General features: G+C 37.4%; 1 protein-coding gene across 3 annotated transcripts in view; it reads left to right on the top strand.

Annotated features, from left to right (window-relative positions):
* Positions 1–23,401, top strand: part of PALS1 (protein associated with LIN7 1, MAGUK p55 family member) — a 106,857-nt gene that overhangs the window by 45,766 nt on the left and 37,690 nt on the right. For all 3 annotated transcript variants that reach the window (XM_060174783.1, XM_060174781.1, XM_060174782.1), the window contains exon 2: positions 9,085–9,603. In XM_060174783.1, the coding sequence (XP_060030766.1) occupies positions 9,237–9,603 (367 nt within the window). In that variant the 5' untranslated portion in view covers positions 9,085–9,236. The remainder of the gene's footprint in view (positions 1–9,084; positions 9,604–23,401) is intronic.

The raw sequence follows: 23,401 nt of genomic DNA, 5'->3' as shown, positions 1-23,401 counted from the left end.
GACCTTGATGGTTGTTAAAAAAACATTTCAATTAGTTATAATTTACATGTAATAAGATATAGTTTTAATTGAGCGGTCTTATTTTCTCTTAAAGTCAGCTTATTGTAGATACAACTTAATAAATTTAAGTTAAATTTGTAAACTTAAATTTAAAAATTTTGAGAGTTCATTTTGATTTTTTTAAAAAACATTTATTAACATGAAGAAGAGGAGGGGCAAGGGAGTGTAGCCAGAGTATCACTCTGGCACTCCAGTACCTCATGCTTTTAAATCCCAACACTCTGTGCCACCTTGTGGGCTACTAATGAGTTTTTTTAAATAGCTGAGGTAAAATTCACTCGACTTACAAGCATAACTTGTATTTTAGTAAATTTCTGTTACGGTACAGACCTCAATGAAATCTGATTTTATTATATTTATATGTGGGGGAAAAAAAACACCTCGCTTGTATCCTTTTGTAATAAATGTCTGCTCTTTCTCAGATCAGACCAAAATGAGCTTGTTCATTGTGGTATGGCCATAGACCAGACTGCTTTTTCTAAATGATTTGGTTTTACTTTTGTAGATACTTAACATAAATGGAATTATAGTAAGTGTATTCTTATGCCTAGCATTATGTTTCTGAGACCATCCATACTGTTGCATGTATCAATAGTTCTTTTTTAAAAAAATTTATTAATGACAAAGGAGGAGAGAGAAAGAACTAGATATTACTCTGGTACATGTGCTGCCGGGGATTGAACTCGGGACCTCATGCTTGAGAGTCCAATGCTTTACCACTGCGCCACCTCCCGGACCACAATAATTCATTTTTTATTACTGAATAATATCCTATATCCTATTTATATACTAGTTGAAGGACATTTGGATTGTGTTCATTTTAAGTGACTGTTGACAGTAGCTTAATATTTTATTTATATTTATTTATTTATGTATTTGTTTTACCAGAGCACTGCTCAGCTCTGGCTGATGGTGGTGCTGTTGATTGAATTGGGGCATTAGAGACCCAGGCCTAAAATCTCTTCCATATCCAGTTTGCTATCACCCCAGCCCTTATTTTTCTTTTTCTTACTCAGAATTCTCTGCATATTTGATAAGTGTATGCTTCACTTTTGAGGGCCTGGTAGTGGTGTACCTGGTTGAATGCACATATTACTATGGATAAAGACTGTTCAAGCCCCTGGCCCCCACCTGCAGGGGGGGAGATTCACAAGTGGAAAAATAGTGTTGTGGGTATCTTTTTTCTCTCCCTCTCTATCGCCCCTTCTCAATTTCTCTCTGTTGTATCAAATAAAATAAATATTTTTTTAATTAAAAAGGAAAAAGGAACTACTACACCTACTCTACTGTTTCATGTTCTAGGATTGTTTTTATTATTTATTTATTCCTTTTTGTTGCCCTTGTTTTATTGTTGTAGTTATTGTTGTTGTTGGATAAGAAAGAGAGAAACGGAGAGAGGAGAGGAAGACAGAGAGGAGGAGAGAAAGATAGACACCTGCAGACCTGCTTCACCATCTGTGAAGCGACCCTCCTGCAGTTGGGGAGCCAGGGGCTCGAATTAGGATCCTTATGCTGGTCCTTGTGCTTTGCGCCACGTGTGCTTAACCCGCTGTGCTACCGCCCAACTCCCATGTTCTAGGATTGTATAAGGATTTTAGTTTCTCTATATCCTCTTCAGTGTTTAATATTGCTGGCATTTAACTTATTTTTTTAATTTGAAATCAAATTCCTGACAACATTTTTATAGAAATGTACTTTCTGTTCCCTTAACCTGGGACCTTTTATTTCAGATCTTCCCACAGCCCACAAATGACCTTTACAAGTTTTGTTGTTGTTCAGGACTCCACTTAGATGCCATCTCCTAAAATGGACTGTCATGATGATCTAATCTAACACCACTAGTATATTGCTCAGCTTTATTTTCATTGTTCTTTATCTGGAGTTATCATATAATTTATGTTTGATTTTTATTAAATTACCCTACCAGAATGTAAACTCCACTAGAATAAAATTCTTATCTATCTGGGTTCTCAGTGTAACATCCACACTTTGCCTCTCTGAATTAACAGTGATTTCTGTCTGTCAGATTCTTTTGAGGTCTTTTTAGGTCCTTAACTTGTGATTTCCTTGGCACTGTGAACTACTCATAATATTTAAAGTTGGTCAAGAAGTCATCACAACAGACAAAAATTGCTTTTTTGTTGTTGTTGTTCCAAAAGTGTCATTACAAATAATCTGTTAAGCTTTTGAACCAGTGTTTACCTCTTCTCATCACTAATTTCAGGTAATTCATATTAACTATAATTGCTGGAGAGGAAGGTACATTTTTATTATGAATACATGATAAGACATTTACACTTAATAAATTATCACTTCTCCCCTTTTTTCTTCCTGTTTTTCAGAGTGAGAAAGTTAGCTGAGTTCTTGAAAGACCAGAAAAAAAGAAACTGAGACACTGAAAGAATAGTAGACAAGGATTTACTGTTGAATGTAAAACATTAATTCCCCAATAAAGAAATAAATTAAAAAAAAAAAAAGAATAGTAGACAAGGTCTTTCCAGTTTGTATAATGTAAGTTCTTTCACTATTCTTGGCCTCAGTCTTGGGCTAGCTGACAAAGCTGTTTCCATGGAAACAGATAGTTCAACTTCTTAGACTGTCAAAGGAATGCCGATCACTTAAAATGAGATTTCCCAGCTGCTGGTCAAAGGACATTCATTACTTTAGGGAGAAGAGAAGAATGAATTGGAAAAATGTCTAGAATTGTGAACCCTAGTGTAGACCAACTATAATTGTACATATGGATTGAGTATTTTATATTTCTAGCTGTTTAAAAATTAGGATTCTGTCTCCTTTTTTAAAAAATTTCTTTATTGGGGAATTAGTGTTTTACATTCAACAGTAAATAAAATAGTTTGTACATGCATAACATTTCCCAGTTTTCCATATAACAATACAGCCCCCACTAGGTCCTCTGTCATCCTTCTTGGATCTGTCCATTCAAGATTGGCAGAAAACGGTGAAGTCACCATTTTTTATAGCTGAGTAGTGTGTGTGTGTGTGTGTGTGTGTGTGTGTACACCACAACGTGCTCAGCCACTCATCTGTTGTTGGACACCTGGGTTGTTTCCAGGTTTTGGCTATTACAAATTGTGCTGCCAAGAACATATGTGTACACAGATCTTTTTGGATGGATGTGTTGGGTTCCTTAGGATATATCCCTAGGAGAGGAATTGCAGGGTCATAGGGTAGGTCCATTTCTAGCCTTCTGAGAGTTCTCCAGACTGTTCTCCACAGAGGTTGGACCAATTGGCATTCCCACTAGCAGTGCAGGAGGGTTCCTTTGACCCCACAACCTCTCCAGCATTTGCTGCTGTTACCTTTTCTGATGTATGACATTCTCACACACTTTTTTCTAATACCAGTCTGAAGACTTTAGTTCAAAGAGCCTTTTTTTTTTTTTTGGTACTTTTCCTATACCATGTGTCTTCTTTCCTCCATTAGGTTCATGTGACGTCATGCTTATTCTCCCTCCTATCTTGAAAACTTACTTTAGTCCTATTTCTCTTCTGCAAAGTAAACATGTTTAGCCCTACTTCTGGAATAATAATGAGGATTATGAATGGTGTTAAAGTACATATAGTATTTGTTTGACCCATAAAGAAGTGTTAAGTAAATTTTGCAGTTGTTATTACCACAGTCATTTCTGCTTCTTCAATCTTCTTCTCTCTTTATGCCTTGTTATGTGAAATATAGATACCAAGTACCAATTCCATAGTTTTCACATTTCTTCTTTTATTTCTTCATTTTCACAGTCTTATTTCAGGACCCAATTTCCTATAATTGCTTTCAGACTGATTTTATTGTCACACTTAAGTCATTCTCTACAGATTTACCAGTGATACTTATTTAAACATGAATATGGGGAGTCGAGAGGTAGCGCAGTGGGTTAAGCGCACGTGACGTGAAGTACAAGGACCGACATAAGGATCCGGGTTCAAGCCCCCAGCTCCCCACCTGCAGGGGAGTCGATTCACAAGGGGTGAAGCAAGTCTACAGGTGTTTATCTTTCTCTCCCCCTTTCTGTCTCCCCTCCTCTCAATTTCTCTCTGTCCTGTCCAACAACAACGACAGCAACAACAGCAACAACAATAATAACTACAACAGTGATAAAACAACAAGAGCAACAAAAGGGGGAAAATGGCCTCTAGGAGCAGTGGATTCGTGGTATAGGCACCGAGCCCCAGCAATAACCCTGGAGGCAAAAATAAATAAACAAATATATGTGAATATGATTGTGTCATCCTGTAGTATATCATACTGCTTTAAGTAGAAAGGTCAAAGTCCGTCATGTAAACTCTTCTCAGGTTGGCCTCTGCCTGTTTTTCCACTTTAATTATTCATGTATAACATGCTCTCACAATCTTAGGTAGCTTTATTGCATTTTGGTTTTTTTTTAAATAAATATTTTTATCTTCACTGGATAGAAATTCAGCCAGAAATTGAGAGGGAAGGGAGTGATAGAGAGAAAGACAGAGAGACACCTGCAATATTGCTTCACCACTAGCAAAGCTTTCCCCTGTAGGTGGGGATGGGAATTCAAACCTGGGTACTTGGGCATTGTAGCATGTGCATCACCAGCCCGCCCCTTGCTTTATTTTTCAGAGTGTTATATAATCATATTCTTCTTACTGGTCATATAACTCCTCTACCTGGAGTGGACTTTTTAAAAAAAAAAAAGGAATAGACAGCTTTTTTTCCTGACTTAAACAAGTTCTATTTAGAGAGGAAAGAGCAGAAGAAAGAGTGATAGGGTGGGTAAGAATCAAAATACTGCTAATCTCTGGCTTAAGGTAGTGCTGGGGATTGAACCTGTGGCCTCTGGGGCATTAGGTATGCAAATTGGTACTCTTACAGGCTGAACTATATCCCTAGCCCTTGTCTGGATAATTAAAACTAATAATAATAATAACCAATTATTTTTTGAAATGCCTGTCAAAAAAAAGTATGCTTAGAATCAAGGGAAATGACATAGTGGTTTATTCAGCAGAAGTCCCAAATTCAGCCCCCAGCAGCACCAAAAACCAGAACTAAGTAGTACTTTGGTTAAAAAGGAGAATAAATGTGCTTTTATGTTCTGAATTTTCCCAATGGAGCCTTACCACAAACTAGTTTTAGAGTTCGTCTGTCTGAATCCTGTAAATATCATAATCATTTATAATAATGTTTCAGTTGAGCAGATGTTCATCAGAATTTTCCTATATGACTTGTACAAAGCATCAGGCATATAAAAATGGACGTAGTTCCATCTTTAACAAAATTAAGACTTTAATGAGAAAAAACCAAATGAATAATTATTTTCTTTCCTCTTTGTCCCAGTAAACTGAACACTCCAAGGGAGATGATCAAAGTGGAACTTTAAGCAGATTAATATTAGCATAAAGACTCTTTTTCTTTTTCTGAGAATAAAAGACTAGGTCCAACTAGTTGAGCATACTAGTGTAAACATGATCACTCAGGCAGGGATAGATAGCATAATGATTATGCAAAGAGACTCTCATGCTTGAGGCCTCAAAGTCCCAGGCTCAATCCCCTATACTACCAAAAGCCAGAGCTGAGCAGTGCTCTAGTAAACAAAACAAAACAAAACAAATATATATCAAGCATGAGAACTCTGACTCAGATCTCCTTGTCTAGTCTGTCTTGTATGATCTGTAGCTACTGTACCCACAACCCCCATCTAGAATAGTGAATATGAATACAACTTTGAGTTAAACTAACAGTTTTAATTTCAGATCATAATTTTTCTTCTTCCTCCTCCTCTCATTCTCCTTCTTTTTTAAAAATAGAAATAGAGAGAAATTGAGAGGGCAGATAGGGAGAAAGAGAGGCTCCTGAAGCACTGCTTCACCATTTATGAAATTTGCCCCCCTGGAAGTTTGGAAACTTGAACTGGGATACTTTTTTTTCCCTCCTCCCTTCCCGGTGAACTGGGATCCTTGAACATGGTAGTAGGTATGTTCCCTTAGGTACACTGTTGCCTGACCCTTCAGGTCATAATCTTTATAGACAAGCATTTAAAGTAACAAATGTACTATTTGCTATTAAGATTCATGTCTAACCAGTGAATGTTATAAATAAAGTTGAGGTTTTCAGATTTCTAGCAAGTGTATATACTATATCTTTAAAGTATATATATATATATATTTTAATTTTTTAAATTTTTATTATTTTTAAATTTTTTTATTGGGGAATTAATGTTTCACATTCAACAGTAAGTACAATAGTCTGTACATGCCTAAAAAAGTATATTTTTTATTCATTTGATGGAAACCGAGAAATTGAGAGAGGAGGTGGAGATAGAGAGGGAGAGGGACACCTGCTGCACTTTTTCACTGCTCATGAAACTTTCCCCTTGCAGGTAGGGATTGGGGCCTTGAAGCTGGGTCTTTGTACATAACAAACCCAACCTAGGTCCTTCCACACTCATGTTGCTTATGGTGGTACTGGGGATTGAACCTGGGACATTTCTGGTGTCTCAGAAATGAAAGTATTTAATTAATTTATTTATTTTAAAGATTTGTTTATGAGAGAGAAGAGGAAGAGAGTGACAAAAGGCAAAATATAGGGCCCACATATTACCATACGCAAGGACCAAGGTTCAGGTTCCTAGTACCTACCTACAGCAGAGACTAGTTACCAGTGGTGGGGCAGTGCTGCAAGTATCCGTCTCTAGTTCTCTTTGTCTCTTTCATAAAAGAAAGAAAGTCAGCCAGCCAGTGGGAGCATTAGAATTGCCAGATAGGTGCTCAGCCCTAGTGAGAAATATCTGTTGGCCAAAATAAAACAAGACGCCCCCCCAAAAAAAAAGGAATATAATAATAAAGTATTTATGTATAGATCACATTATTATGAAAAAGCCTTATTAAAAAAACCTAAAGTCTGGACAGAAAAGACACCAATTCTTAGGAAAATATAATTATCATCTGTCTGTTGTGCTTTTTTTTTTTTTAAACTTCAGTATTTATTGAGGAAAATACTGATTTACAGAATTGTCACAGGGGTATATAGTTCAACACTTTCCCAAGTTAGGTGTCAGTGTATCTCATCCTCCACCGAACCTTCAGTTTTCTCTAGCATAGGGGGCACTAAACCCTAGCATCCCCTTAATACACCCCTTCCATCTTCTGCAAGAGACTGTTTTCTGATCAATTTACTGGTCTTATGGTTTTCCTGGTAGTCAGGTGGGTATTAGATGCAGTCTGTGATGAAGTACTTGAGTGAAAATGGACTAGGTTTAATGAATATTGCCTTAACATTGGTGTTTGCTTCTTTTCCCACTCCTTTTTTAATTTAGTGGCTTAACAGAGCTGTACAAAATTAGAAGACCAGGAACATAGTTTAACAACCGTACCTGGTCACTGTAAGTTATCACAACCTCTGCCAAGATCTATGCCTTTCATTCCACACAACCTCCATAGTTCCTACAAAGTTAAGAAACTACTTTCTCGCAAATTTATTTTAGTCTTCTACATTCCCCCTAGGATCAAAACCATCCAGTAGTTGTCTGCTTTTGCTTAGTTGACAGTTCTCACCAGCCTATTTACTGAAGTAATGTTCAGCTCAAGGAGGTAGTAGGTTTATTATTGTAAATATTTTTAAAGTCCTCAGCTAAATAAGACTAATTAGAGTTAATATGTGGGTTTACATGTGTATAAGCAATCTGCCTATTTATGCCTTGATGAAACACCAGTCATTTAGTAAAATATTTTTCTTATCCTAAAATGTTGAAGGAATTTTAAAAATAGAAGAATGAAATTAGTATTGTGAATTAATATTAAAATACAGTTTTAAAGTTTTAAGTCTTCTTCTGTACACTGTCATTTAAAACTCAGACTAATCTTACGATTAAATTTGCCAAAAGAATCTGAGGGTCAATGAGAGAAAATAACTAGATTTAAATCTTTTTTCCCTTTCTTTCTCACTTTTATTTATTTTTCTTTTTTACTTTAAGGTTTTATTTACTAACTCAAGATAAAGAAAAAGCTGTCAGGGATCCAACTCATGCTTCTAAATTTAGAGCCCTACTGACTGTGCTACCTCTTGGGCACCCTAGGTTTAAATCTTAAAATTAGAGGAAATAGTAAAGCCAGAATAAAAAGTTAATTTTCTGTTCTTCAAGTTTAATATGCTCTGATTTGCTATACTGTATGACTTGAAAAAAATTTTTTGAGTGGTAAAAATATATATTTTTTTACTGGTTATCTTTATCTTACAGATTCCTAAAAATGAATCATCTCATAGAAAGCTTCCTTTATATTTAGCATATCATCATCATGGTGTGATATGTACCATTATGTACCATTTTCACTAACAGTTCTTTTTTTAAAAAAATATTTATTTATTCCCTTTTGTTGCCCTTGTTTCACTGTTGTAGTTATTATTGATGTCGTTGTTATTGGATAGGACAGAGAGAAATGGAGAGAGAAGGGGAAGACAGAGAGGGGAGAGAAAGATAGACACCTGCAGACCTGCTTCACCGCCTGTGAAGCAACTTCCCTCCAGGTGGGGAGCCGGAGGCTTGAACCGGGATCCTTTAGCCGGTCCTTGCTTTGCGCCACATGCGCTTAATCTGCTGCGCTATCGCCCGACTCCCCACTAGCAGTTCTTTAGAAAGTTATATCAATCTCACGTGTATTAGGTGAGCATAAAGCACTATGTTGAGATAAATCTACAGAGTTGGGTAAAACTTATTTATGCCTTAAGTAATCTATTGTTTACTAAAACAGTGTCCAAAACTAACTTTCTTTCCTACATTACTTAGCTACCCAAATATCACTGTTTTTCAGCTGTAAAATAAAACATTGTGCTTCAAATTCTTGAGAGGGAACTCTTGTTATTGTTAGTTCTTGTTTCTACTCATTAGTATCTCTTATAATTGTAAAAAGGCAGCAAAGTACTTTACATAGTAAAATAGTATTGTATACTCATGAGATACTATTTTCTGTAATATATGGAGGTTGGGATGGGATGTGTAAAAGTCTTCTTTTATGTACTTATGTAATTCTTATACTTTCCTCATAGATTTTCTTCATGGATACCATTGTTGTGTGATGTAAGAAGTTTGTGGTGGTGTTTTTTGCTTTTGAAGTAACATGGATTTTATACTACAGAATCAAGAGATTGACTTTATAAGAAAATTTTGTTTATAAAAGGAAATACAGATTTTTATAATCATGACAACATCCTATATAAATGGGCATGTTACCGAGGAATCAGACAGTGAAGTGAAAAATGTGGATCTTGCATCACCAGAGGAACATCAGAAGCACCGAGAGATGGCTGTTGACTGCCCTGGAGATTTGGGCACTAGGATGATGCCAGTACGGCGAAGTGCACAGTTGGAGCGTATTCGGCAGCAGCAGGAGGACATGAGGCGCAGGCGAGAAGAAGAAGGAAAAAAGCAAGAACTTGATCTTAATTCTTCCATGAGACTTAAGAAACTAGCTCAGATTCCTCCAAAGACTGGAATAGATAATCCTATATTTGACACAGAGGAAGGGATTGTCTTAGAAAGTCCTCATTATGCTGTGAAAATACTAGGTAAGTAAACACAGCAAAGAAACAGAAAATGTTTTACTGTTGTTTCTCTTGCCATGTATTAATACATATGAACAGGAGGTGTATAAGAGAATGGAAGCAGTAGTTTAAAGTCAGCCCATGGCCAGTAATTATTTTGTGCTATTAACATACAGAGTAGAAATATATAATTTACGGGGACTGGGTGGTGGTGCAGTGGGTTAAGTGCACATGGTGCCAAACCCAAGGACTGGCATAAGGATCTTGGTTTGAGCCCCCAGCTCCCCACCTGTAGGGGGGTCGCTACACAAGCAGTGAAGCAGGTCTGCAGGTGTCTTTCTTTCTCTCCCCCTCTCTGTCTTCCCCTCTTCTCTCGATTTCTCTCTGTCCTGTTCAGTGATAACAACAGCAATAACAGTGATAAACAAGGGCAATGAAAGGGAAAAAATAGCCTCCAGGAGCAGTGGATTCATAGTGCAGGCACCGAGTCCCAGCAGTAACCCTGGAGTTAAAAAAAAAAAGAAGAAATATATAATTTAAATGTTTTATCACTAAAACATGTTTTTAGATGTAATCTTTTTATTAAAAAAAACATCAAGGTTTAATATTTAAAACCTTGGAATTCACCTTTTATCCCCAAACTCAGACTTTTATATCAAAATTATTCAAATACTGTTTTTTATATTTTGAGCTTCTGATTTCCTTAAGATTTCTGAGTTAGCAATAAAATTAATATCTGTAGCTTAAAATTATTTGATTATTTTTACTTAATAAATGGCTGACAAAGACATTGTCTGTATGACATCATGCATATAATCACTCAAAACTCCTAATACTCTCTGTTCCTACATTTTACTCTGGGGGAAAAAAATAATGATGTGAAATATTAGATATAAGAAAAAAATGAGATCAAATAAAATTGAGAGAACAGTAGGTTAAATAGTTTCGTATTATAGGACTTCTTAAGAGTCTTTAGATTGCTAAGTGTTATGAATTCATAAGAATTGCTTTTGGGTATATATCCCCAAACTTCGATTATTTGATGGTTGACTTTACTGCTCTCTGTTTCTGCACACACGTGAAGGGAGATCATTGGACTAGTACTAGGAGTTAGTAGAAATGTGATATGACACATTAATTTATGTTCCATTAAGATCAGTATTACTCAAATGAAGTATTTTATTTCGTGGTAGTTTAGTATTTATAGAGTGAGAACTAAGAGAGACTTCCTCTTTTCTATGGAAAGAAAAAGTTTTCATTGTTCTTTTATTTTGCCATTTGTCATTCACAATTTGTCATTAGGAGATATAGTAAATGCTGTTCTATATAGTATCCACAGTAATCCTCTTAATGGGACTTTGCAATTTCCACTTTTTTCTATTTATGATTATATGTTGTGTGGCTTATTTTTCTACAAATATAGAATAAAGGACTGAAGGCTTTTACCTTGCAGCCTACTGTGACTTTCAAAGATCTTTGTGCAGTCCTTGAACTTCAGGGTGTTTTACATATTTGATTTTAATATGGTTTATTTTTGGGGCCTGGTGAGATAGTTTAGTGGTTGTGTAAATGAGACTCCAAGGTCTCAGATTCAGTCCCGAACACTTCTGTAGACTGAAGCTGAGCAGTGCTCTGATTAAAAAACAAAACATAATCAAGAGGAAAAATTTAAAAAAGAGTTTTTCTTGGATAGGACAGTCTTTACTATCATTTTAAGTAAGTGATAGATCAATGTTACTGCACCCAACATAAGTGTGTTAAAGGAAATATGAAAAGTCAGCTTAGTTATACAGTTGTTACTGTCAGTCAAAACTTCACTTTTGGAACATGCTGTTTTAATTCTAAAATGAAATGCAATGTACTTATGACAAGCATTCTCCCCCTCCCCCGTTTTAATTTGCTAACACATCAAACCACAAAAGTACTCCCTTAAAGTTGCATGTGTCTTCCTGCTAGTGTTTAGATTAATACTGACATGCCAGGAGACAACTTCTCAAAGCCTTTTTCACTGCCAGAAGCAGCAACCTTTTTTTTTTTTTCAGATGAGGGAAATATGGGACAACTGATTCAGTTCTTTGAGAGGGACTCTGCATTTTCCAAAGGATTTATCTGTGAGTAGAGAGAATTATTTTTAAAGAATCCAAAATTTATTTGGAAAGATTAGATTCTTTAATTGACTAAGATGGTTGTTTTTAATGAGAATAGCTATACATTTGCACTATATAACGTAAGTAGAGGGATGGAATTGATAGAAAATGTTTAGAAATAATGAGCTGAAATTTAGTTTCAAGCGATAATTATTAGTATTACAAATTACACGAATTTTGGCATCTTAGCGAGTCTCCTTGAAATTGGTATGTTACTAAAACTTGCTTTACTACAAATAAAATAATCACCTTTGTTCTTGTTCATAAGCAAAGCAAACTACTTTGTAAGATAAATCCTAAGAACAGAATAGAAAACAGGCTACACTGGGGTGAGGTGTAGAGTGAGGGTGACTTTCACATATCTTTTGATGATAGATTTCACTGTTTTCATATCTGAAGAGAAGTAGTTTGGGAATACGATATTAAATATAGTAGATTCTTTGAAAGGAATAAACTAGAGAAGACTGTTACACCTTTGAAGAGACCTTAGAACAGGCAAACATCCCTCTACCCTACCCCCAGACAAACCCACCAGAGCTGTCTGCCTTGTGATTAGTAAGGGTACTCTTGAAATTGGTAATTAAGGGCTTTCTAATTTATACCATCTAGTATCAGTGTTACGAAAAAAATAAGGACACACCAAAAGTAAGAAAACTAGGATGATAAAATACTTAATAATAGGGAGTCGGGCTGTAGCGCAGCGGGTTAAGCGCAGGTGGCGCAAAGCACAAGGACCGGCATAAGGATCCCGGTTTGAACCCCGGCTCCCCACCTGCAGGGGAGTCGCTTCACAGGCGGTGAAGCAGGTCTGCAGGTGTCTATCTTTCTCTCCTCCTCTCTGTCTTCCCCTCCTCTCTCCATTTCTCTCTGTCCTATCCAACAATGACAACAACAACAATAACTACAACAATAAAACAACAAGGGCAACAAAAGGGAATAAATAAATAAAATAAATATTAAAAAAAAACTTAATAATAAAAAAAAAGTTTTAGTTTGATCAATGTTATTTTTTTTTTTGCCGATGTCTCTGAATATTCAAACTATTAAGTAAAGAGCATTACTGGTATTGTAAAGTGAAATATCTCTTTCACATTTGCTAATGTGAATTGATTTTCGATTGGCCATGGAATGTACTGGAATTTTGCTGGGTTGTGATATTTTTTAAGGTTAGCTTTTAAGATTGAGTTAATATTAAGCCAGCAAATGATGGAATTTCAGTCCCTTGGAGTTCACCACTTCTATGAATTTGTCACATTTTTGCTCAGCTACTACAGGTATTCCCAAGCAACCATTACTTAGGGAGAATTTTACTCCCTGGAAGTGAAATTATTAAAACTATTGTATCTAGGTTTAATGTTTAAAATGTTAGCTCTAGTGGCTCAGGAGGTAATGCAGTGAAGAAAGCATTAGGCTCTAAGGCATGGGATGCTGAGTTCTATCTCCAGCTTTGCATGTGCCAGAGTGATTCTCTGGTTCTTTCTGTTGTCCCCCCCCTTCATATATGTATATGTATTTATTTTTAATTTTTAACTTTACTTTATAGAACAGAGAGAAACTGAGAGGGAAGAGAGTATAGAAGGAGAAAGACACCTGCAGTACTGCTTCAGTATTCATGAAGCTTTCCTCCTGCAGGTGGGGATCAGGGGCTTGAACTCAGGTCTTTGTGTATGGTAATACATGCACTTAACCAGGTGTGCCACCACCAGGTCCCCTATGAATATGTATTGCAATAATTAAAATGTTAGCGGTCCCCTATGAATATGTATTGCAATAATTAAAATGTTAGCACTGTTCAAAAAAGTGCTTGTACAAAGTAAAGATTTAAAAATACATTAGTTGTTTGTGGTGGAGTGTTTGCTAAATAATTGTGTTACTTTTTTGACATAGTTTGTTAAGCTTCGTTTTTTTTTAAATTTATTTCTTTATTGGGGAATTAATGTTTTACATTCAACAGTAAATACAATAGTTTGTTCATGCATAACATTCCCCAGTTTCCCATTTAACAATACAACCCCCACTATGTCATTTATCATCCTTCATGGACCTGTATTCTCCTCACCCACCCACCCCAGAGTCTTTTACTTGGGTGCAATATGCCAATTCCATTTCAGGTTCTACTTGTGTTTTCTTTTCTGACCTTGTTTTTCAACTTCTGCCTGAGAAGCTTCATTATATTTACATTATATTTAAAGTAAGAGTAGCTTTTGACTTTTTCTCATTTGTAAAAAAAACAAAACAAAAACAACTTGTATCATTAGATATGGTCAGGAAAGCACACATGGCATATTGGAAAGTTCAGAGATATCCGGAGTTAGATACTGAATTTATTTGCTTATTAATTTATGAGAGAGCCAGAGCATTTGGTGATACAGTGCTAGAGATGGAACTTGAGACTTCAAGTTCAAGATCTCACCTTTTGTGGCAATAATAATAATAATAATAATAATAATGGAAGTGAGGATACAGAGAAATTGGGGCTCTGTGCCCACGTAACAAATCTACCATTCCTGGTGAAGGTAGATTCCCTCCTTAACTCCTTCCTTGATGTTTTTATTTACTTTATCTTAATAGGGGTGAGGAGAATGACAGAGAAAGGCCAGATTCATTGTTGGCTTATGGTGGTCCCTGGGATTGAACCTGCAATCTTGGAGCCTCAGCATTGTTTTTTGCATAATTATATGCTTTATCCCCAGCTCCCTCCCTCCCTCCCTCTCTCCCTGTCTCTCTCTCTCCCTACCTCCCTTTCTGTCTCTCTTTTCTCTTTTATAATTTCTAGAACAGAGAGAAGTTGAGAGAGGAGGGGGAGACAGGAGAGGAAGAGAAACACCTGCAACACTGCTTTACCACTTGTGAAGCTTCTCTCCTGCAGTTGGTTCAAATACCCAGTCCTTGTGTTCAACGAAGTGCATAGCACCTGCCCCCTTTACCTGTATTTTTTTTCTTTTTCTTTTTTTAAAATATTTATTTATTCCTTTTTGGTGCCCTTGTAGTTATTATTGTTGTTATTGATGTCGTCATTGTTGGGTAGGACAGAGAGAAATGGAGAGAGGGGGGAGAGAAAGGTAGACACCTGCAGACCTACTTCACTGCTTGTGAAGCAACTCCCCTGCAGGTGGGGAGCCAGGGGCTCGAACTGGGATCCTTCCACCAGTCCTTGCGCTTTATGCCATGTGCGCTTAAGCCGCTGCGCTACCATTCGACTCCCTTATTTATAATTTTTTTATTTATAAAATGGATAGTGACAAGACCATAGGATAAGAGGGGTACAATTTCCACCACTAGAACTCCCTATCCCACCCCCCCCCCCCCAAAGCTTTCCTATTCTTTATCCCTCTGGGAGTATTGACCTAGAATCATTATGGGGTCCAGAGGGTTGAAGATTTGGCTTCTGTAATTGCTTCCCTGTTGAACACTGATGTTGGCAGGTTGATCCATACTCCCAGCTTATCTCTGTCTTTCCCTAGTAGGGCAGGGCTCTGGGGAAGCGGGGTTCCAGGACATATTGGTGGGGTCATCTGTCCAGGGAAGTCATGTTATCATGGTAGCATCTGGAACCTGGTGGCTAAAAAAATTAAATGTAAAGAACAACTAGTTGACTAATCATGAACCTAAAGGCAAAAATATAGCAGATGAAGATTTGGGAGTCTCCTTTTGGAAATAGCTAGTAGGTCTATTTTAGGTACCTTTCCTAACTCATAGGACTACTTAATTCCATTTTGGTTGGTGCACTTCCTAACAAAGCATCGAAACCTATATACAGACCAGGGCCTATGAGTTAGGGCTTATGTATCCATAAGTTAAGGAAGAATATATACCTTAAAGCAATAGTACACAATGCTATGCAGTGAGTCAATAAATGAAGCAAGCAAGTAGAAAGACCTAAAAAAGACACTATAAAGTACCTAATCAAATAGTTTCTACTTAAACCTAGACACCCTCCTCACCTACTTCCTGTTCACTTCCCTCAATCACTCCAAAGCTAACTTTGTGAGACAAAGTAAGGACTACAAAAGCTGGATAAGGGCAAGAGACTGGCATACTTTAATGATGATGCTTTGGTCACTACCAGGCCACCCCATCACCTGGGGCCCTAGCCAGGGAGTCCTGAGATTCCCACAAAGACATGGTGCGCCTAGACCTCTAACAGATCTGTCTCATCGCTGTCACTGGTCATCTCCATCAGGAACAACATAATGGACCCCTTTGTGGGCCCCTACCAGGACCTTGCCCTCAATGTGGATCAACAAAGGTAGGGAATGGTCTATTCTCTGAAGGGAAGTTGGACAACATACTTTACCTGTCACCTGAGGAAGATGGGTCCTGAAATTAGTACAGCCTGGAATGTTCCTAGCCATGACCACAGAATGTGAGCTTAGACCTACAAGGATGCAGAGATTACATAGACTCCTGAACTGAATATGGGCCCCAGTTCAAATCGATGGAGTTTACAATTATCAATATTTATATACTTTCCCTATATTTGGGAGCCTCTCCCCCCATCCCCCATTATCCAGCTTTCTAGTCCTATTTCCAACTATGACACCATTTCCCCATACATTACCTTGGGTCCACATGCATATTAGATGTCAGACTCAGGCAAAAACTAGTAAAGCCAGAGGCACCTTGGAATATACCTCTACCTATTTTTATGCTTTCTTAATTTTAGCTGTTCTATCAGCAAGCACTTTAAAATATATTTAATATTTTCTATTTTAATGAGAAATATGTAGAGAGGGACCAGAGCACTGATCAGCTCTGGCTTATAGTGGTGTGGGGATTGAACTTGGGTCTTTGGAGCCTCAGGCTTGAAAGTCTTTTTACAGAACCATTATGCTACCTCCCCCCTTTTCAAATACTTTTTTTTTAACTAGAATAAAATAGAAAATATTTAACTATATTATATTGAACATTAGTATTTATGAATCATTTATTTCACATAAGTATATGTATACTGGCTTGAGAAATTTTAAAATATTTTTAATAGATTGGCAACAACTATCATAGCCACATGTTTTGTAGAAAGACCCAGAAACTAGAGGAGGGTTGTCCAGTGATTGAATGTAGGGCCACAGAGCTTCAGGCATGAAAGTTATTTGCATAACCATTATGCTATCTCCCCAGCCCTTTCAATTCCTTCTTGAGAAAAAGCATGAAACTTTTGAGCCTGATTAAGTAGTTACTTGAATAATAGTTTTCTCTTACTTATTTGAAGGTAAAATTTTTGCTTTGCTGTCTTTCTAAACTATTTTTGATTAATTACTTGATTAGTATTTTTTTAAAATAGCCACAAGGGCTGTCACTGGGGCTCAGTGCCAGTGCTATGAATCTACTGCTCCCACCAGCCATAAGCTTTGATAATTTTGAATACATTCATTTTGACCAAGTAAGCCCACTGGGAATCAAAATTCAGACAGCTGAATTTTATGTTAAGTTAAAAAAACCATCCCCCCAATAAAGAAATAAAATAAAATAAAACCCTTCTCCTGTGTTTAAGCAAACTAATTTTTACTAATTGATTGTTCTTGTAAGTCCTCTCATCCAAATATACACTATTAATGTGTAGATTAAGGGAAAAGAAAAAATCCTTTAAAAGGCGTGAGTTGCTTGGAATCTAGAGTTTATTCAGAGAGTTTAGAAGAATTCATACTATTTATACAATAAGCCCTAATGTTATAGTATATCTCAAGAAATGATCTGTTTTCATTTGATGTATATAATAGAAGTAAGAGAAAATAAACAGACCTAATCCTAGGCAAATGGTTATCTCCACTGCTGTGGAAGACCTGCAGAAATGAAGATTCCTCAGCTTCCTCAAATATTTTAGTCTTGGATGTTTGAAAGCAGACTTTTCTTATAGAGCAGCTCTTGATGATTGCTTTCTGTTTGAATAATTCCTCTGTAGACTGTTTCACTTGAGAGGAGGATCGATTTGTGTATGTTTGTATTCATCTATTAATTGTATCCCAAAGCCATGTGTAATCTTTCTAACTTTTAGATAGTGTCTAGTATCACCAAGATAATTGCATCTGCATAGTGCGCCTGCTTTCTCATCCACATAGCCCAAGTTTCAGCCCAGCCCCAACTATACTGAGGAAAGCTTTGGTGCTGTGGTAATCTTTCTGTCTCGGTCAATAAAAGTCCACCTGAGGTGAGTCAGGCTGTAGCACAGCGGGTTAAGCGCAGGTGGCGCAAAGCACAAGGACCGGCATAAGGATCCCGGTTCGAACCCCGGCTCCCCACCTGCAGGGGAGTCGCTTCACAGGCGGTGAAGCAGGTCTGCAGGTGTCTATCTTTCTCTCCCCCTCTCTGTCTTCCCTTCCTCTCTCCGTTTCTCTCTGTCCTATCCAACAATGACGACAACAACAGTAATAACTACAACAATAAAACAACAAAGGCAACAAAAGGGAATAAATAAATAAAAGAAAAACAAACAAAAAAAACCCCAAAAGTCCACCTGCAGCAATGAAGCCCTGGGGATGACAAAAATAAAACATAATCGGGGTTTAAATGTTCATATGCAGTGTTAGAAAAGATGATGGGAACTTTAAGTAATTTCTACCGGACATCAAGTTGAAACAAATCAAACTGCAAGATAAGGACTTCTAGGGGGTCGGGCGGTGGGGCAGTGGGTTAAGCGCACGTGGCGCAAAGCGCAGGGACCGGCGTAAGGATCCCCCGGTTCGAGCCCCCGGCTCCCCACCTGCAGGGGAATCGCTTCACGGGCAGTGAAGCAGGTCTGCAGGTGTCTATCTTTCTCTTCCCTCTCTCTCTGTCTTCCCCTCCTCTCTCCGTTTCTCTTTGTCCTATCCAACAACAAAGCAACGTCAACAATGGCAATAATAACCGCAACGAGGCTGCAACAACTAGGGCAACAAAAAGGGGGGAAAATGGCCTCCAGGAGCGGTGGATTCATGGTGCAGGCACCGAGCCCAGCAATAACCCTGGAGGAAAAAAAAAAAGATAAGGACTTCTAGCTATATATACAGACTCTCTTTATAGAAAAATTCTTAGAAGGGGGCTGGGTGGTGGCACACCTCATTGAATACACATTACAGTGTTCAAGGACCTGAGGCTGAGCTCCTGGTCCCCATCTTAAGGGGGAAAGCTTCACGAGTGGTTAAAGCATTGCTGCAGGGGTCTCTCTGTCTTGGTCTCCCTCTCTCTATCACCCCCTACCCTTTCGATGTCTGGCTGTCTTCTCTCTAGTAAATAAATAAAGATTAAAAAAAAAAAGTTCATGGTCCGGGAGGTGGCACAGTGGATAAAGCATTGAACTCTCAAGCAAGAGGTCCTGAGTTCAGTCCCCGGCAGCACATATGCCAGAGTGATGTCTGGTTCATTCTCTCTTTCCTCCTATCTTTCTCATGAATAAATAAAATATTTTTTTAAAAAAGTTCTTAGAGGTGAGAAATTATCACCAAAGCTAGCTTTGTTGTTCTTTACTCTTCAGTGACCCGTTTCTGCCTTTCCCTCTGTTCTGCCTTGCCTGGGTACCTCTCCCTCAGTGTTCTCTTCTTTTGTCTACTCTCCAGTCTGTGTTTGTATCATATTCTCTCACTAGTTCTGTGATTATCTGTTTATCTCTGTCTATGTAGTTCTTTATCTTTGTGTCTGCTGTGTATGAGTGAGAAGAGGAGCTTCTGATCTCTTTATACAGGGACTCTGTTCTCCCACTTGTCTGTGTATCTGTATCTACATTACAGAAGAGGCTACATATTTGGCAGGACTGACTTAGTTGTATATGATAGAATTTTTTTTTTTAATCCCTCTGGAATTTACAGAATGTTGAATTTAGGTGACTTTTTTGTTTGTTTAAATAACAGATATGATCCACTAAACAGTTGAACATTGAAGTATATAGAAAATTAGCTGTTTTTGAATACTCTGTAAAGTGCATTTAAAGATGTGTTATATAAGAACAAAGTTTTTCCTAAAGATTAATTAATTTATTTAAAGGAAGACAAACACCACAACACTGTAACTTTTCCTAGAGTTGCAGTACTCCCAGTAGGTCTGGGGTTCAGGTTTGGGTTGGGTGCCTGACAAAGTGAGCACTCTCCTTAGTGAGCTGTCTCATCCCCATTGTTTTATCTAAAATAATAATAATAACTTATTTCATTTATTATTTTTTACCAGAGCACTGTTCGGCTCTGGTTTATGGTAGTGTGGGGGATTGAACCTGGGATTAGAGCCTCAGGCATGAGCGTCTCTTTGCATAACCATTATGCTATCTACCCCTGTCTTTATTATTATTTTTTATGACAAGATTGAACTCGAGGACCTCTGGGATCCTAGATAGGCAAACCTTATGCTATAATATCGACCAGAATATTTTTAAGCCCATAACTAAATAGTTTAACTTTAGGTATAAAAGAATTTTTATTTGTGAAAACAAAATATGAATAAATGTGTGTCAAAATGAAAATGCCTGAATTAATGTCAGCAAGTTGTTCTTATTATGATATCATAACTACTGTCAAAGAGAAGACCCTTTGCCAGAATTCCTTTCAGATTTTTTTTTTTAATTTCCCACAGCATTATTGCTGGGGCTCAGTGCATGCATGATGAATCCACTGCTCTCAATGGCCATTTTTTTTCCTTTTTTCTTTAATTGTTTTTTAATTTGATAGGACAGAGAGAATTAAGAGGGGAAAGGAGATAGGGAGAGCGAAAAAGAGACATCTATAGCACTGTTTCGTCTCTTGTGAAGCTTCCCCTTACAGGTGGGAGTTCAGGAGTTTCGGTCCTTGTGCTTAACTGAGAGATGCCACCTTCTGGCCCCTAGAATTTTCTTTTCTTTTTTTTTTTAATTTTATTTATTTATTTATTTTGATTTATTTAAGAAAGGAGACATTAACAAAACCATAGAATAAGAGGGGTATAATTACGCACAGTTCCCATAACCCGATCTCCACATCCCACCCCTCCCCTGATAGCCTTCCCATTCTCTATCTCTCTGGGAGTATGGATCCAGGGTCGTTGTGGGTTGCAGAGGGTGGAAGGTCTGGCTTCTGTAATTGCTTCCCCACTGAATATGGGCGTTGACTGGTCGATCCATACTCCCAGTCTGCCTCTCTCTTTCCCTAGTAGGGTGGCCCCTAGAATTTTCTAATAAAGAACTTCATGAAGACAGTGAATCATTTGTCATAGTTGGAATTTTAAGACTAATATAGTTAATATTTTTTGTAACATTAAGCTGTTCATTGGACAGAGAATAATTTTTTTTGTTTATTTTTATGAGTGATAGAGAATTAGACCAGACCTCTATTATATGGTGGTGCTGAGAATTGAACCTGGAACCACTGGAACCTCAGGCAGACAAGTCTTTATCTCTCAGACTGAAACATCATTTTTCATGTCCTTTAAAAATTATAAACTTTCTTGCAAATGCATGAAAATTTCATCAGAGGGTGTCATTTGTTTCAGCTACATGTTTTGTCTCTAAGCAATGAAGTATTTAGTGAAAGTTTTAAAAACTGTTTTCAGTGCCTTGTAATTTAATGTATTCTAAGCATTAATGGAAACATACTTGAGCCAGAAAAATGAGAACAGTTACTAAATTTGCTGTATTACCTAGGCTTGCAAGACTATCACAAATAATGACCACATTTTTTTTCCTTCCCTTTTGTAGCCCTTGTTGTTTTTTTATCGTTGTTGTGGTTATTATTTTTGTTATTGCTGTCGTTGTCATTGGATAGGACAGAGAAATGGAACGAAGAGGAGAAGACAGAGATGGGGAGAGAAAGATAGACACCTGTAGATGTGCTTCACCGCTCCTGAAGTGACCCCCCCCCCATAGGTGGGGAGCCAGGCCAGGGGCTTGAACCCAGATTGTTATGCCAGTCCTTGTGCTTTGTGCCATGTGTGCTTAACCTGCTGCGCCACCGCCTGGCCTTGATAATTACCACATTTAAAAAAAAGATGCATAGCCTCTACAGTCTCAGAAATTGCGGTTTTCCTTGTGTTGAGCTTTCTTTCCTCTGTGTACTGTCTATCTAGCATGCTGTTGTGCTGTTAGAAACGAAATAAAATACTCAGAAAATATTTAAAACATTAGATCCTTGCTTCAAGCAGAAGTAAAATACAGCAATATTATGAAAGTAACATTTGGAGAGTGTCAAAAGCACTTAGACTATGTGTGTTGAAAATCTGCCAAACAATTATCTACAGGACTTTGTGTGAACAAATAAGAGTACTGCTAGAATATGTGAACTCCATTAACTGCTAGTCAGTGAACACTACATGCTACTGTATTGAGTGAAAGGGCATCTCATGACAGCTTTTCTAAAAGAGATAAATGACACATCACAGTCATTTAAAGAATCTGCTTTAAAAACAAAAATGATTTGTATTTTTATCTTCCCCTGACGTGGGTGTGAAAGTAATGTCTTACATTGAAGGAATGTCTTTGCTCATGCCGTTTTTTGGTATGACTTTAGGCAAGACACTTAATCATTTTCTGCTTTATTTCCTCCATCTGTGAAATTTGCTCTTGAATTTTATGTCTCAGGTTATAATGGCTTTTTTAATTGGGAAGAGTTCTTGTTTTCTTTCTTTTTTAACAGATATTAAATAAAATAATATGCTAGAGATTAATGTTTCTAACTTTCACTAATGGAAATAAATAATATCTAATTTAGGGCAAATACAGATAGGTACTTTTAGAAAAGTGATTGGTGATACTTTATTATAAAAACTAACCTTAAGGGCTGGGGAGACAGCACAATGGTTATGCAAAAAGATTTTCATATTCTGGTTAAAAAAAAAAAAAGACAACAAACATACCTGCTAGCGATTTCAGCTTAGTCTAGCAGCATCAACTGATGTAATAAAGTCTAGAGACAACACCAAGAAAAGACCATTTCAGCAAAAGAAAATTTCACAGATGTTAGTGAAGGGACTGGGGAAATAGCATAATGACTATGCACAAAATGATCATGCCTGAGGCTCTGCAGTCTCAACCTTCAGCACCACCATTAAGCCAGAGCTGAGCAGTGCTCTGATTTATGTATCTGTTGTCCCTCCCTCCTTCCCTCCTTCCATTCCTTCCCCTCTCTCTCCCCCTCCCTCACCCATCAGTTATTATGGTAACCTAAAGATCTTAAACCTTAACCCTAGTTAAGTAGCTTATACTTCTAGTTTTGAGATGATTCTTAGATTCTCCCAGAATGCATTATTTACATGGTACCGGTGGATAGATATTAAGTCATCAACCTCTTAAACACAGTTGTGTTATTCTCCTGCTTTAGAATCTTCCTTTTTCTACAGATCTTTTCTTGGTTTCTGGCCTGCTAAGTGAAAGACGTTTTCATTTTGAGCCTGACAATTTTCTCCCTGGATTTTAAACTATCTTGGATTGTTTTATGGCTTTAGAATAAATTAGCTAGGTATAGTTAAATAGTTTACTTGGGTTGTGCATTGCTTTGTCATGTGCTCAGCCCAGGCTTGAGCTCAGCACCCACAGTATTAAAGAAAGCTTTGGTGCAGTGGTCTTCCCCTGCAGTTCCACCATCTACCCCCACACACCCTGCCTGTCTCAAGCAGTAGGAGAAAAATAAAAAAAGAATATTGATATTGGGGGTGGGGGGTAGATAGCATAATGGTTATGAAAGAGACTCTCATGCCAGAGGCTCCAAAGTCTCATGTTCAATCCCCTGGACCACCATAAGCCAGAG

Source organism: Erinaceus europaeus, chromosome 16, assembly GCF_950295315.1.
Source record: "Erinaceus europaeus chromosome 16, mEriEur2.1, whole genome shotgun sequence".
In the NCBI taxonomy this organism is placed as follows: Eukaryota; Metazoa; Chordata; class Mammalia; order Eulipotyphla; family Erinaceidae; genus Erinaceus; species Erinaceus europaeus.
The sequence above is the reverse complement of the archived record's forward strand: the minus strand, read 5'-3'. Positions and strand labels throughout refer to the sequence as shown.